The 16,659-nt window shown below is 39.7% G+C and overlaps 1 protein-coding gene across 5 annotated transcripts in view; it reads left to right on the top strand.

Annotated features, from left to right (window-relative positions):
• The window catches only part of LOC136705161 (KH domain-containing RNA-binding protein QKI), a 95,666-nt gene that overhangs the window by 35,760 nt on the left and 43,247 nt on the right, over positions 1 to 16,659 (top strand). For all 5 annotated transcript variants that reach the window (XM_066678443.1, XM_066678446.1, XM_066678445.1 and 2 more), the window contains exon 3: positions 16,046 to 16,162. In XM_066678443.1, the coding sequence (XP_066534540.1) occupies positions 16,046 to 16,162 (117 nt within the window). The remainder of the gene's footprint in view (positions 1 to 16,045; positions 16,163 to 16,659) is intronic.

Here is a 16,659-nt window from a genome sequence, read left to right as displayed (position 1 = left end):
TGTTGCACAGTGCTTTGAACGAACGGGGGTATTACAAGCAGGACATGAAAATTAATATTTTTAAATTTATCACTCTTCTTTGCCACTAAAACGTAGCTACTGTTTTAAAAAAAACAGATTCTGTATTTTATTTTTATTTAAAGTGGAACTAATATGAAATCAAGAATGTAATTTCTTTCTTTCCCTGAATGGAGAGGATCTGTTATGTGGGGTGGTCATAGTATAATGATGTAATGATATGATTTTGTGTATGATTAAGAATTATTTGAGAAAACCTCTAAATACTAAAATGATTACTTTTATACCTTTTTAATTTTTAATCTAAATATTTAAGTTCTGATATAGCATATTATTTATTGTAGTATATGAAGCATATAGTAGAAATATAGCATCCTCAGTTTACATTACATCCTAATATTAAACTAAGTCAGGGCTGTCAAAATTGACGCATTAAACATAGACTTTCATAATTTGACCCTTCAGATCTTCCTAGTTACCGTCCAGTTACATGATAATTTATTATTCATGTACATATTTTTATATTAATTATTATATTAATGTTACCAACCGCTCCAGGTATCTGTCTGTGAGGAGTTGGTGTGTTCTCCCCGTGTCCACGTGGGTTTCCTCCTGGTGCTCCGGTTTCCTCCCACAGTCCAAAAACACACGTTGGTAGGTGGATTGGCGACTCAAAAAAAATTGTGTCCGTATGTGTGAATTTGTTTGTGTTGCCTGTGAAGGACTGGCGCCCCCTCCAGAGTGTGTTACTGCCTTGTGCCCAATGATTCCAGGTAGGCACCCGTACCCACCACAACCCTAAACTGGATAAGTGGTTATGGAAAATGAATTGAATTAATCACTATAATTTATTTTGTTTGACAGCACCCATTTTAAGTAGTGACAGTTTGTGTCAGTAGCATATAACATTTTACTTATTTAGCCTGACCTCACGGGCAGTTTATCCAAGATGCATGAAGAGATCCTGATATTAAATGAGGTAGTCACCATGATGTTTTCTTTAATGATATTTCCTACTATGAAGAGTGAGATATGTTTGTGTTGTTGGGAGTTTCAGTGTGTGGTCATGTGTACTGTGTATTGTAAAGGTCATTGCGCTGTGATGTGAAACGTCCAGAACAGTCACAGTGTTGGAGGGGATTTGGCCGTGTGCCCTGCCACTCCAGGTGTCGTTGTTTTAATCAAATGGGGCTGAAGAGGATGGCCCCATAACTCACCCCTGAATGAGGCCCTAATGAAAGCCAAACTACTGGACATTAGCTGGGGGATTGGCTGCAGTAGCTGGAGCAGCTGGTCCTGATAAATATGACTTAATTTCATGTGGGTGTATGCATATGAATATGTGTGTGTTTGGAGAGGTGTGTGTGTGGTCTGAATCTCATTCCTAGTTTATTCCTACTCCTTACAGGTAGATGTTTGTTCACCAAAAGGCAGTGTATATTCTTAATGGTCTCAAGGTTCACTTGTGTGCCTTAAATGAGGTAAACTTAATGAGGTTCTCTTGTGTGCCTTAAATGAGGTAAACTTAATGAGGTTCACTTGTGTGCCTTAAATGAGGTAAACTTAATGAGGTTCACTTGTGTGCCTTAAATGAGGTAAACTTCATGAGGTTCACTTGTGTGCCTTAAATGAGGTAAACTTAATGAGGTTCACTTGTGTGCCTTAAATGAGGTAAACTAAATGAGGTTCACTTGTGTGCCTTAAATGAGGTAAACTAAATGAGGTTCACTTGTGTGCCTTAAATGAGGTAAACTAAACGAGGTTTACTTGTGTGCCTTAAATGAGGTAAACTAAGAGGTTTACTTGTGTGCCTTAAATGAGGTAAACTAAACGAGGTTTACTGGTGTGCCTTAAATGAGGTAAATTAAACGAGGTTTACTGGTGTGCCTTAAATGAGGTAAATTAAATGAGGTTTACTGGTGTGCCTTAAATGAGGTAAACTAAATGAGGTTTACTTGTGTGCCATAAATGACCTCATTTAAGGCACACAAGTGAACCTTAAGACCATTAAGAATATACACTGCCTTTTGGAAACATTAACAAAGGGAAAATAGGCTGGATTTAATGCAACATAAATATTACATATATCACATTACTTTGACTAAGTTAAGATGGAACAGATATATTCTCTAACTATAGCCTTGGAACGCACACCTTTGAAGGTCCCCTCCCAATGACATGAGCGGTCCCACCCAGGCGACAGATTAGTTCCTTTTTACCTGAGATTGTGTTGGGCTCACTGTGCACTTGGCAGTGGCAGATTGGACACGAGTGAACGCACTCAATAAGGATGTAGCCTATTCACGGAGAAGGTCATATATTAAAATACTTATACACCCTCTTACCTAGTAACCCCCTCCTCCCTTTGTCACCTACTTGTTTCTGTACTCACACAGCCTAGGCTGTGATGAGGTGCAGATCGGCCATGTGTGGACGAGTCCTCTCATTATTTCTGATGATAATAAACAGTAACACACACGCAGGGACTGGGCTGCGGCAAGAACGGCCGCGTTCTGGATCACTGCATGGCTAATGAAGGTTAATTAGGGTTCATTAGGACATGATGGCTGCTCACAACAACACCTCAGCCCCGCTCTCAGCAGCCAGACGGCCCTTCAGTTCTGCCTCCTCCTGCTCATGCTGCTGTAACGGCAACGCTGACGGCTTCTCAGTCGGGTTGGATGCATGTACACTGATCAATCTGCAGCAATCACAGGCCCTCAGCTAACTCAGATCAGTGCAGCCACAGACTTGCTGGTTTTTATGGAGGTAATGTTTCTGTGTTGATGTACTAGTGAATATACACAGGCTGGATTATTTGAGTTTAAAAGATATATATATATATATATATATATATAGATATATAGATTAATATTATTTTCCCCATCCACTGGTGGGGTGATGTGAACTGGGATGACTTATTTGAAGAAGAAAAACAATAATTTTACATTGATCTTGATTTTGAGATGAAAACATGAAGTTGGCCTTTTATTTGATATGATGAATTATGATTAATATGTTCAAAGACATGAATGAGCTAGAGCTGACTTTCAGAATCACCAACAAAAAGCCAAAATATTTATTAAATGCTTATTAACTGGTGAAACTTATCATAAAAAGCTTTCTTTGTAAAAATGGAAGGCTCCCATGTGATGTGCTAATGAGGAAATAAGCGATATTACTGAACCAAGCCTCAGTAATGGAGCATTTCAGATGTTAAAGCCTGCTCTCTGTGATGGGCCACCCCTTCTCTTAAAGGGGAAGCGTGGCCTCTCCTGTCTGCTTTCCTCCCCTTGTCCCGTGTAGTAATGAAAACAAAAGACATCCTGCAGCTGGGAATCAGAGCGCAGTGCTATTAGAAGCCATGCAATAATTAATTTGCCTATTACCAGAGCCAGCTCGTTTATCTTCATAAGATAATGCCATCACTCCCAGTCTCTGGCAGCCTCGCACCAGCGCTGTCTTAAACGGCCCTAATTACGTCCCCGCTGCCTGTTTTATTGTAGTTGATGGAAAACACGCTTAATCTCCACTGTGCAGATCGTGTAAATAGGCCTGGGCCTTGAACAGCAGATATTAGAGATTCCATTACAGTCTAATGATTTTTCTCGTGTTGCATTTGTGAGCAGCGCTGGAAACAGTAAACAGGCCAGCCAACACACCGCAGGATTATTTTAATCATCAACGACTGAAAAAAACAAAAACAGTATCTCTCCCTAGATAAGCCACTTTTTTTTTCTAAACCTGATCTCAGAGCATGTCCCTGACCATCTGCAGCACCCTCACTGACTTTGACTGGGAAAAGAATCTGACATTGGATTGCAGAGTCAATTGCAGACTTTAAAAATTGACTCAAGGAAGGTCTCAGGGAGACTGCCAGCGCTGCAGTCCAAGCTGAGCTTCCAAGAACTGATTTTCACTCCAATCATGAACACTTGTTGGTTGTGGGAAATTGGTGCCAAAATCTGATTTAAAAATTAGCTTAACTTTTGTAGCTCCACTTTCGCAAGCTGCTGCTTATTTGGTGAGTAGAATTTTTATACGTGGCATAAAGCTTCCAGTGGTAACTGGAAGTAAACATAGTTGGGCGGTCGCATCAATCAGATATATGTTTAAGTACATTTACACGTATCTAGGAAACTTTGTACCCTATTCCATTACAGTTATTTGTATGTCTAAATGGCACAGCAGGTAGTGTCGCACTCACACAGCTCAGGGACCTGGAGGTTGTGGGTTCAAGTCCCGCTCCTGGTGACTGTCTGTGAGGAGTTTGGTGTGTTCTTCCTGTGTCTGCATGGGTTTCCTCCGGTTGCTCTGGTTTCGTCCCATGGTTCAAAAACACATATTGGTAGGTGGATTGGTGACTCAAAAGTGTCCATAGGTGTGAGTATGTCAGTGTGTTGCCCTGTGAATGACTGGTGCCCCCTCCAGGATGTGTTCCTGCCTTGCACCCAATGATTCTGAGTAGGCTTCGGACCCTGAACTGGATAAGCAGTTACAGACAATGAATGAATGTATATCAAAATGTTTTTATTGTAAGTGAATTCGGCTGTGTGGACAGAGGTCAATTCAGACTTGTGCACACAGTTTGTATAATCTTGACAGTAACTCGTGACATGAGTGCTCCGAAACAACTGCACATGGGCCTAAGCTCATCATGCTCAATGCCAAGAGTAGAGTGATGTGGTGCTGTGGACTTGTGTCCTAGGAAGTAATTAGGCTCTATTAGATATCTTTGGGATGACTTGGAGTGGCATTGCTGATCCAAGACGATTCATCAGTACCTGAGCTCACTTGTGTTCCTGTGACTGAATGGCATCAATATAGTTTTATTTCAGATGAAATATTGGATGATAGCATGCCACACACATTTGGGCTGTGTACTGTACATAGGCCCCTCCTCATATTTGCTTTTGCCTAAGTAGACAGACCTTCACACTTCCAGCTTGTAATTTGCATGAAGTTTAGATTTTCTTACTGCACTGCAAGCCATGTTTTTGCCACTCTCTTTCACAGTTGAAAATACATGGCTGAGGAATTTCAAATAACAAATCGGCATGCTGTGCATAGCTGCCATAAATCAGTTACGTTTGAAATTACTCTGCTTTGTCGTTGAGCTACAGTCACAGTATGGTTAGTCTACTCTTTAGAAAAATGGGGTAAAAATAATTAAACATTGGCTTTGGCTAAGTAGCACATGTTCACCTGCACAATGAGCACACACAGTCCAGTAACCTGTTAACTGCGGTAGATAACAGTGTGTAGGCTTCAACTGAAAGTGAATGTGTATTGTGACCCAGTGGTGACTGCAGCTGTTACCTACATCATTCAGCACTGTGACACAGACACTCTCTCGCAATGACTCATACATTTATACAGTTGCCAGTAGGCACACAGGTACATGCACCCAATCAAACGATAAAAGTGCCACACCAACATTCTCTGGCAAAAATAACATAATCTTTTATTCGTCTGTTTGTTTGCTGTTTCTTTGTGTAAAATCAGACCTTCATTTAAAGAATTCATGGAGCCCTGCAGCTCAGGGTGCTGCTTCTTAACACCTTTTCCATATAAATGCTTTTTGTAGTCAGAGGAACCAAACCGGGGAAACAATTTCAAGTTCTTTGGATTGATGCTATAAAAGAAATAATGTTTCTTTCCCCTAAACAGGTTTTCATAGTTAGTTTTTCAAAGGATTACCCCAGTTCTTTTCAAACTGCCACGTATATAGTACAGTGTGAAAGTTTTAAGCACCTGAGAAAATGAGATTATAAAGCTGTTTATCGGAACAATAGGAGTTTATTTGTTTAAAAAAATAACCAACAAACAACACTCTCCACACACACACTGTGTGTGAATGTATTGGTTTATCCATTTCCAAATCTCTCACTGGTAGACCAATATTATTTGAGGTTATCGCCAATATCAGTATATATTATTTTGAGGTCACCTACATTAATAAATACTTCATTATGATAATTCAAATAAGCAGTTTTTTTAAAGATCACGGAGTATATCCTAAAATAACTTCTGAATAATCCATATTCAAAGATTACTATTACCATTAATGCTGTAGTTATTTTGCATTTGTTTTATTTAATGTTACACTTTATATAGCTCCTTTCTAGAAACCCAAGGATGCTTTACAATCAACACTTAACATTTAATCCACACACACACTGGCAAGAAGTGGCAGCCAAACGCGCACCGTGTACTCCGACCAGGAATGACCATCCACCTGGATGACTGCATCGGGCACCAGGATAGTGCGCCAGTCCATATCTGGGCACACACACATTCACTCATACACAAACAGACATTCATTCGCATACGCACTCATTCACTTACATATCAGGACAATTTTCTTTTCTTTTTGGGACTGTGGGAGGAAACCGGAGACCCCGGAGGAAACCCACGCAGACACTGGGAGAACATGGAAACTCCATCCAGTTGGGACTTGAACCCAAGATCCCAGTGCTGAGAGGCAAACCACCAAGCCACCGCGCCGCAGGGTGTAACATGTGCAGGAAAATAGACGTTCAGAATGAATTCCAACCTACTGCATGTTGATTTGTATTGTACATATATTTCTGAGAGAAGCATGTTTAACCAGTTCAGCTCAGCAGCCAAAGTTCTAGAACAGTCTACAACACTATTCATGTAGGATGCCCCACTAGATTTATATTTTGTAAACATTTAGGTGCATTTGGTACACTGACAGCATCTTTGAGGAGAAGAGAGGCATCACTCTTGTCAGGTTTGTTTTTAAGGCTGTAATGTGTGCAGAAATGTGGCGGTTCAGAAGGGGGTGGCTCATTGTGCTGCGGTTAAAAAACCTCAATCCCATTCCTGAGCTTCACCCTCAGTCGTCCTGGCAGCACCTGAAGGGGATGATGAAATTTTAATGCAGCCCCTCTCTTCCTGACTCCTTTCAAAAAAGATGCTTGCAGCCCCCTCCACGCCCTTCACACACACAGACACTCGCACAAACACCAGCACGGTCACAGGCATTCATCAACGCCAGCAGCAGTCGAGGAGGGGTGTGTGTGTGTTGTGGCTGGCACAAAAGGCCCAGGTACAGGAGCACGCGTGTGTGAAAGCGCGGCATCAAAGCTCCGATGACAGGCTGAGAGTGGAGAGGTGGGGAAGTGATGCATCCACTCAGGTAGAGTACACGCTGCTGTCGCATAGGCTTTGTGTGTGTGCAGGAAGCGTATGAATAAAGCAGGGCATGGATCCATGTGTGTATCTCTGTCCATGGATGTGCAGAGGCACAAACAGTGTGCCTCATTGCAGTCAGCTGCTGCTCTTTCACTTCCTTCTCTTCTGTCTTTTTTTAGGAGAGCTTTAATGGGTCACATCCTAAGCACCGTCTATGAAAAGGAAGTTTAAATCGGTTTTATCTGTGGCAGACCAGGTGCTGTAAATGGAACGCATTAACAGCATTCATGCAGATTCAAGGCTCACTGAGTTTGTTTACACCTTGCATTTACATGTGTTTCATGTCGTAATTATGTCAGATTTCTATTGAATCTTCTTTAAAAAGCGTCCCTATGAGTCAAAGATTTAGCTTTTATTTCCAGTGTGAAAGGCCTATCAACATATACATAGCTTCCATTTCAGAATCTGCTGTTAGTGTGGTTTCTTACTAACTACCAGCAATTGTATAATATGCTGTCAAACAAGGGATGAAACTATTTGAAATAGGACGTATTTGTCTGCATCTGTGGGGGAGAAGGCAGTGTCCTGCAGCTGCAGAGATTTAGGCTGTGGTCAGCTCCACCACAGGCCAGAGGAGTGTTTGGACACAAGAAAGAAGTCAGGGCTTGTGGGAAAGAGCTATGCCACAAATATGAAATCTTGGTCATTCCTTTGTCTGCCTCAGACATTCAAATCAATTTGTGGAAAAGAGTGCTCACTGATTTAGATTTTTAACTCAATGAAGGACAACATTTAATGGATTTAACAAGGATTTTAAAGAGTGCACCATCAGAATTACCCCAATCGTAACAACGAGGAGGTGACAGGATACAAGCACTGAGTAGCTTTATTTGGGGACTTCCAACTCCCACACATTCTTCATAACAAGCAAGGGTCAATACACAGGCAACACAGGTTAAAGCAGGGATAATCCCTAATCAGAAGACCTGAAAAATACAAGACCAAGGGTCAGGGTGTCAGAAAGATTGGAAAGGAAGCAGCTTAGTAATGTGCAAAGAAATTGGCAAGGCTTTGCAGGGACAAACAGAGCGATACAGATGTGTGACAAGCTGAAACTCTGAATAAATGAGTGGAGGAACATAATGAGGGCAGTTGCTTCCAGTCAGGTGTACTGCATAATACAATTTAGCAATTAACATCCTACCACGCTCTGAGGCATGTTTAAAAATGCTGAACAGACCCAGCTGACCTTGATTTTGGATATAGATGCAAGACACAACAATCTGAAGGATTTTTTTTAAGAGCTTAATTACTGGGGCATATAATAACAACAGCAGATAGGAAGATCTTCATTTTTATTATTCTGGCCAATCCATGTTGCTTTTTAATGCTGTAAATCATCAAGCCTGCAGCATTTACATTCTGTTGCTATAGTTTGCCAAAAAATGTCAGCTGTCTGGAAATTTTTCAAAGATTTTGTTTGTGCAGTCCTAACTTTTTTACATGGATAGAACTGTGCAAAATGCCCAGGACACAGTAGTTTATTTCATTTTCACTTAAAATAACCTTGTTTTTAGACACTGCAACAAAGCAGAAAGCCTCCACTATTAAATATAATATTTCTGTATTTAATGTATTCACTATTTCTTTTATTGCACCCTGTGGTGGTCATATTTATTTGTCTGGCTGGCAATGTTTAAATAAGAATTATTACATGTCAAAACTATAAAGATGAAATATAAATATTATATTAATTAAGGGTTGTCTCTGAGCTCTGTACAGAACTGTATGTTTGTGGGTATTTTTCTCAGCACTGGTGAATATAGTTTTCAAGTGTATACGTTTATCCTGTTCTGATATTGAGAGTGAACTGACAGAATTTTTTTTTTGTTTGGCTCAGGGGCTAGATCAGCTAATGGGCCAGTGAATTCCTGATGTAATGTTTTCCATTGGTTGGCCATCACCAATGCCTAAGACATATGTGTCATAAATGTTACTTTATATATCCGTATACGAGCGTGTTAAGATATAAGACTTTATTTAATCTTACATTCCTCTTCCCCTCTCACTCCGGCAGAAACAGCACCCTCCTAACAAATGGCATCTAGATTAGTTTGTCCTTCTGCCTTACACATGACCTCAGGAATGATCTGACACTTTCACATTTTGAATGAAATAATAATAATAATAAATAAATAATAAAAAAAACTTAAAAAGCAGACAAGACATTTATTGCTGATATTTGCACAAATACATACTCCCAATTAGATCCAGGGGCTTGTTTTTAAGGACAGTGCCGAGGAGGAGAGAGGACACCTCTCTTTGCTGAAGCTGTTACTTGCTTCCCACACGGTGCATGATATGACTGACGTTTCATGACTTTCCTAACTTGTTATTATCCCTGTTACCCTGGTGTCCATTTCTTTCTGGACATAAAGCGTGCTGATAAATTCTCACTCGGAATGCCAGAGCACAATGTGGTCATTTGTAAATGGAGAGTGCTGACAGAACAGTCAGTGGGAAATTCAGAGTGATGCTTCTAGCTGAGGAGGTGGAGAGCAGGTGAAAATAGTCACAGAGCTCCTATCAGGCCACGGCATACTTAGGTTTTTACTCTGGATTTGTGTGATGCTGTTAATTAAAGGAACTGATATTAATAAAGCAAAGTGCGTAGGCCCACTCATTTCAGAAATTCCAACATCTTCTGGCATTCAAGTGTGAGCACTCTAATTTCAGATAAGAGTAGCCGGATTGAGTTTTTTGAATACGCCTTCACAGTCAAGATTTCTACAAATGCATGGCAATTTGTTTGCTATTGCTTCATCTGTGCAGTGACAGTTACTAAAAAAGGTAGACCTTAAAGTGTTGACATGCAAAGTACGCTCTTCTTTGAGAATAGGTAGGGAGACACTGGCGGTTCAGAATTGTGTGCTACTACACTAAATAGTAAGTTAAGTATGTATGATATGGTTGTATGTGGTTTTGGACCCAGCTACTGACTCTAGTCTAAAGCAGTGTTTCTCAGCCCTGTTCCTAGAGGGCCATTGCAAATTGATTTTCTGCTCCAAACACAGCTGATAGAAACACTCATTGCATTAAAAAGAGTTGAGGTGGGTCGGTTAAATAAAGGAAAGCACTGAACTGTGCCTTAATACACCTGCCTTAACACACCTGACTCAACTTGTCAGTAACTCAACCAGCCTTTCCTGAGCTGAACAGATTGAGATTGGGAAGCACTGGGGTAAAGAAATTATACACAATAAACACAGAAAAGAAGGGCCGTTATTTGGCCCCCGAAGGCATCAAATCCAAGCTTTCTGCTGGTATATTTTGTACAAAGCATATACTTTATGACACAATTCAAGTGAAAATAAGTCTGGAATAAAATCTCTAAAATAAATCACTCATAGGTTGAGTGGTGGTGGTTGTTCATGTTATATTCTCCAACAACTAACACACTGTAGACAATCTGGGCCAAAATATATACATTTGGGAAACAAATGTTTCCCAGGAACATGAACCAAAATGTCAGAATTTTCCCCTTCTGTAAAAGAATATGAAGTTGTTTCGACAGTGGCAATATATAGGGCTTGTGTGTAGAGTACATTTGGAACCAGGATATCAGTAAAGATTCAAAGCATTGGTTATGCCAGGGCTTGCACTTTCAGATCACAAAGTTGGGCTATAGGCCAGAGGGAGGGAGCCACTTCGGGAGAATTGTTGTCCATAGTCTCAACACTAAATTCTCCACACTGCATTAGTCAGGGGTGAAAAGGAAAACTGCTATAAATATCATGAGATGTTTCATGATATGAAAAGATGTAACTTTTTTGTGAATACTGTAAAAGTCAAAATTACCCAAATGATTTGCGTTTCTGTTGATCAGCTCTTATTTTTCTCTTAGATTTCTAGGCCATTTTATTGAAATGATTGGGTTATACCATTATTCTCATGATTATTCTCATGTTAAAGATTAGGTTAATATGACGTTGAAGTACTTATTTATTTATCATTCACACTAGTTCCATATTGAATCCTGTAAAGATATATTTAATAAATAGTGTGCCTCTGTGATAAAAAAGCATGCTATATATGAAGAATTGTTAGCAGACAATGGCAATAAAAGTACTTGCTAATATCTGGATGAACTGGAAGATGTTATTTTAAGTTCTAAGCAAAATTTGTTCTCTACAGTAAGTGACTTAACAGTATAAGGTCAAGCTGAAAAATGCTAGAGAGTTTCTAAAAAAAAAAAAAAAAAAAAACTTGCATTGCATGGTTCTTCAGGGAACCAAAAGTGGTTCTACTATCGCATAAAGCTCTTTTAGCCCCATTATTTTGGAGCGTATACTTTCCACAGCACCCTGCTGGTGTAAAGATTGCATTTTGAGTGTTATTGTCTTGCAATGACATAGCACTGAAAAAAGGCCTCATGAACATGCATGCACATTTTTTCATATTTCCATATTTTCTCTAAGGCAGACACTTTTCTGTATGAGAGGCATCACTGAGGTGTGTCACTGTGGGAGATGTATCCAGATGACAGGGTATGGGGAGCACTATATGTCAGTGTAATTTGCCTTTGCCTCTGTGTGAGCGAAGCTGCTCTTATGAAAATGAAGGCCTCCTGGAGCGCCTCTACTTCCCCCGATTACTTATCCAAGGGCACCTTGGAATCTGTCCATATAAGTCTGGAAAAAGATGCTCGTCTGCCATTGATATACCGAACAGCCCTCAATCTCCATAGTGAAGGCTTAGCGTACATAACCTTTACCTGCCATCGCTTCAACAGGTAGGTTGTAATTACCTTTGAATTCAGCCACGAGCTGAAGAAGAGATCATTTTTCCAATAAATGTCTCATTATGACATTTGTTCGTGTGTGTGTGTGTGTGTGTGTGTGTGCACATGTGCCTGTGTCTTCATGGCATAGAATAGAATGTGCCCTTTGTGCTGTATTTAATGTCAAGTTCCTTATATGGCAGCTGACTAAGAGCTAAAGCAACTTTTCATATTAAAAACCCACTGCTATATTTGTGCCATTGCTGTTGGAACAACAAAATTATTTCTCTATCTTTTTACTTTGTTATAAATTCCAGCTGCTCTTTACTTTTTGTTACAGTTTCATGACAAGTATGTTCCTGTTCCACTCATTTTTGAATTTCCAAGTGATTTTTTTATCACCTAGATGTAAGGCTGGACAATAATGTAATATCAATATATATCACAATATAAAATGTTTCAGTGACAATGGTTGTTATACATTTACAATATTTCAGTGTTGTCATTTTCACTGACTGACGGTCATTACACGGCGATGCCATCAGTTCATTGCACTGAATTTTAAAGTTACTTTAAAAAAATAAATATTGACAAAGCCAAGAGGTTTTTGTTTGATGGCGATGCCATGTTGTGTTCAGTTCTTGGCTTGGTTTTTCAGTGGCTTTTTTATTGTGGTAAACATTTTGGCCGTTGTCCAGCTCTACCTAGAAATGACTAGTTGAGCCATGTTCAACCAAACTACTGTGCTATTCCAGTCACTGTGTTTTGTGTGTTTTGAAGATTGAAATCAATGTTTTTCCACAATAATTAACCATAATGACATTTGGGACTAATTTTATATTCCATTAGCTTAGTAAGAAAATATTCTTTTCAATGGAAATTGTCGTATTGCGTTGTGTAAATCCTCTTTTGGACAATCAGCATTCTCCATTAGAGGTGCAACTCTTGGGAACAGTTTACCCATTGAGTTGAAAATGCAGTCTAATGTTACTTTGTTTAGAAGAGGTATTAAATTATGATTAAAAGAAAAACAATACTGTCCTCATATATTATTTGTGTATGTGTATATTTTTGTGTACATGTATTTATGTATATATGTGTATATATATATTTTGTATCTTTAAACAATTAAGGCCAAACAATTTTCAAATAGCCTCCTATAGAATGGTGTTGTAAATTAGTATTTTGATACAAACACTGTATACAGTTCATCTAGTTTTTGTGCATAATTATATTACAGTTCCAATGTTGCTGTATTGTCCATGTCAAATAATTAAATAAATAACTAAATAAAATTCCAAAATCCGTTAGTAAGTAACTGGCCAGATCATTTGATCATACTTTTGACTATAGTGAGTGTCATGCAGCTTGTTAGACCAGAAAATGCTGCTAACAGCAGCTTTTAGTCTTTAAGGTAAACAGACTGATGTTTATTGCTTTGTAGCTCAGCTAGTATTAACAGCAACACCTGGTACCTTTGTACCAAATACAGTTTGGGAAGAGTTAATGGGCTCATACCATATGCAGAAATTCACTGAAGGCTTTTGTTCTGCTAAAGTTGCGCAAATCTATACTACATCTTTTAGATTTCCTACATGGTACAGCTGTGCTTCGTACTGCTGTCTATGAGACATACTACTGCTGCAACACACAATGCACTGTGGAATATAGATGATGGCCCTATGTCCCAGTGCGTATCAGAATCAGTTATAATATATGGGTATTAGCCATCCGTCTGATGTGCTTACTGTGTGATCCAACCACACAAACACACACACACACAAACACAATACTTCTCCCCAAGGACTAGTGCACATGCATACAAATGTCATGAATGCACTCTTGCTTTTGTACCATGGTGCACAATTTAATTGCTCTTGGACAGGCATGCAGCATGGAGAAAAAACATGCTGTTATCAAGCACAAATATACATAAACACACACACACACACACACACACACATTTTCAGTAACTTAACAGTGTCCAAAGTTCGTGTTTTACAAGCAGTCGATTATGCACAGAGTCGCTCGTGTGAGAAGAACATTGCGTCTGAATACCAAATACATTGATAAATCAGGCCTTGGAGGATTATTGATTAGAACTGGGGGAGTTTTTATGTAAAACGGGATCTTTCTTTGTGGCTGGCAAAGCTGTGTGCCCACCGCCTCACCTCCAAAATCAAACCTTTGTTAGATGTCATATTGACTCCGTCTCTTTGATGAATGGAATTCCTTGTGGTAGAAGAGGGAGAGAGAGCTAGGTTGGATTTAAAGGATGTGATTCAAATTAAGCCGAGCACTTGAGCGCGATCATAGATGGGATTCTGTGCACTGCATAGCCTTTGTGGCAGCGTCTGGCCTCAATGCGATGGAATGTAAGGCATCCTGAATGTCTTATTAATGCTCATTATCGACTGATTACCTGTGGTTTTTTCATAGATTCTGCACTGATGAGTTTGTTTTCTTCAGCCTTTTAATCGCTCAGTTTTAGTGCTGTAAAGCACTTAGAAAACAGCAGAATGGCAGTTAGTTTTCCCCATTATCTCTCAGACCACTCTTGGCTTTGACTTTGTTTTAAGGCTTGTCATTCAAATCCGTGTGGCTGCCTGTGTGTGGACAGGCCCTTGGTCTATTGATGGACAAGCTTCAGGTCAGCGCTGATAGCTGATCGATCGGGTGAACGATCGGGGGGGCTCTTATCTTGTCATGGTGGGCCCGAAGCAGGTGGGGGGCCGTACTCCACACTATTGGGACCCATCCACCTCACATCAAGCTCGATTGTCAGAGCCTGGCCTGATGAGCTCGTGAGATAACGCTCAGACAGCCCTGCTCAAACAAGCTGCCTCACAGGGATCTCATTCTCATTTCCCCAGGGTCTCTCTCCTCCTGGGTTGCTGGTTCTTAAACACGATTTGTTTTTTGTTCTTTATCAACCAGGAATTCTTTGTTGGTGTTTAACCTCTTGAGCTCTGCTAATATAATTTGGACACATGATATGGCATCTGCTTATCCAATATATATGACAATAGCTTCTCTTCTGAGGAATTACCCTAGATGGTGGAACATTTCTGTGAGGATTTGATGTAATTAAGCCACAGGGTGCTGAATTATCTATAAATAGCACTCCGGCTCATCCCAAAAGTACAGGATAGAGCTCTATCATTCCAGAGAGCTCAGTTACACAGCTCCACAACGTAGTGCTGGGGAGCTTTATACACAATGGTGACCCTTGGCATTGGGCATAGTGACCTTCAGTTCATGTGCCACCACTGCAGAGTTTCCCATTTTGTTTCATCATTCAAACTGTCTGCGCACAAAATAGGAATTAATAAGGAATCTCCACAAATGGTTGGACATATCATGAATCTGCTGTTAAAAGCCTGGAAATTTGCACATGCAACAAACAGCGAGTGAAAGATAATATTAGTGAATACATGAGTTTGTTGTTGCTTTCAATAATGGCAATGTTTAATGGGTAAGGATTCAGACCAGAGGAGCGCTTTAATACATGTGAAAAAATATATATAACTCTCTTAGGACACTTAACACTGTTTTGATTTGTTACTACTTCTGTAAATCTGTTAAAATGAATTTTAAAATAAAATAAGGCAGACGCTCTAGAGACTGAAGAACACGAAGTGCTGAAAGCCTTCTTTTTAAGGCAGTTAGCGCATTTGAATATTGCATTACAACTCAAGAATTAAAGCTTGATTTAATCTAATAAATGCTGGGCAATGTCTCTGAAGGTGATGTTTTATGACCCTGAGGATGTGCATTAGCATTTTCAGTGCCATGATCAGTTAGTGGCGCTTGTCTACATGTGCATTCTTTTACTTTTTAAGAATGGTTTTGTAAATACTGAATGCATTGGGAAAACAAGGTCTTACATGTTTCAGCAAAGCTGTTTCGCATAATACAATTACATCAAGGTCAGAGTGATGAAATATTGTGCAGTGCGCTGTGAAAATGTACTGCATTGTTTTGTGGAAAGGTTGGCTTTTCATCTATTGGATTTGATGTAGCATAGATGTGGTGTTGAAGCAGAGAAGTAACTGTTGTATATGTTTCTGTGTGTGTGTTTTACAGTTTAATTTTGTGGGCCGGATCCTGGGTCCGCGGGGCCTCACCGCCAAGCAGCTGGAAGCTGAGACAGGATGCAAGATCATGGTTAGAGGCAAAGGATCCATGAGAGACAAGAAAAAGGTAAACCCTCAAAAAGCACACATTCAGACAGTTACCCCTATGCTCTAACGTTATGGTCCAGAATTTGAAAAACTTCACTCTGAGTATATGGTACCCCAGAAGAGCCCCCGGTGATATATCTGTCACAAACATATAATAAGGTCTGGAAAGTTCTCTACACGGCTTTATCCTTCACTTTAAATTTTGATGTCCCTAAGTGACATTTGCTGAACATCCTTGATGCAGTCACATGGTAGTTTGTGAATTTGTGTGTGTAACCTCATTTAGAGTATGATGGTGTGCTTTGTGAGTACATAGAGACCATAGAAATGCTTATTTTAAAAGCATATTTTTATTTCTAAAAGTGTTTCAACCTTTTTAACAATTCAAGTGCTTCAGTAACCGGTCCTGTGTTACATACAGCCCATTCTGATCACATTTCAAGAGCAAATTGTTGAAATACAAGTTACAAAATGGTTGTTGTGATGTATGTTATTTTGCAGTTTTAACTCAAAATT

This window comes from Hoplias malabaricus, chromosome 8 (assembly GCF_029633855.1).
Source record: "Hoplias malabaricus isolate fHopMal1 chromosome 8, fHopMal1.hap1, whole genome shotgun sequence".
Taxonomy (NCBI): Eukaryota; Metazoa; Chordata; class Actinopteri; order Characiformes; family Erythrinidae; genus Hoplias; species Hoplias malabaricus.
Note: the sequence above shows the minus strand (reverse complement) of the source record. Positions and strands in the feature narration are given on the sequence as shown.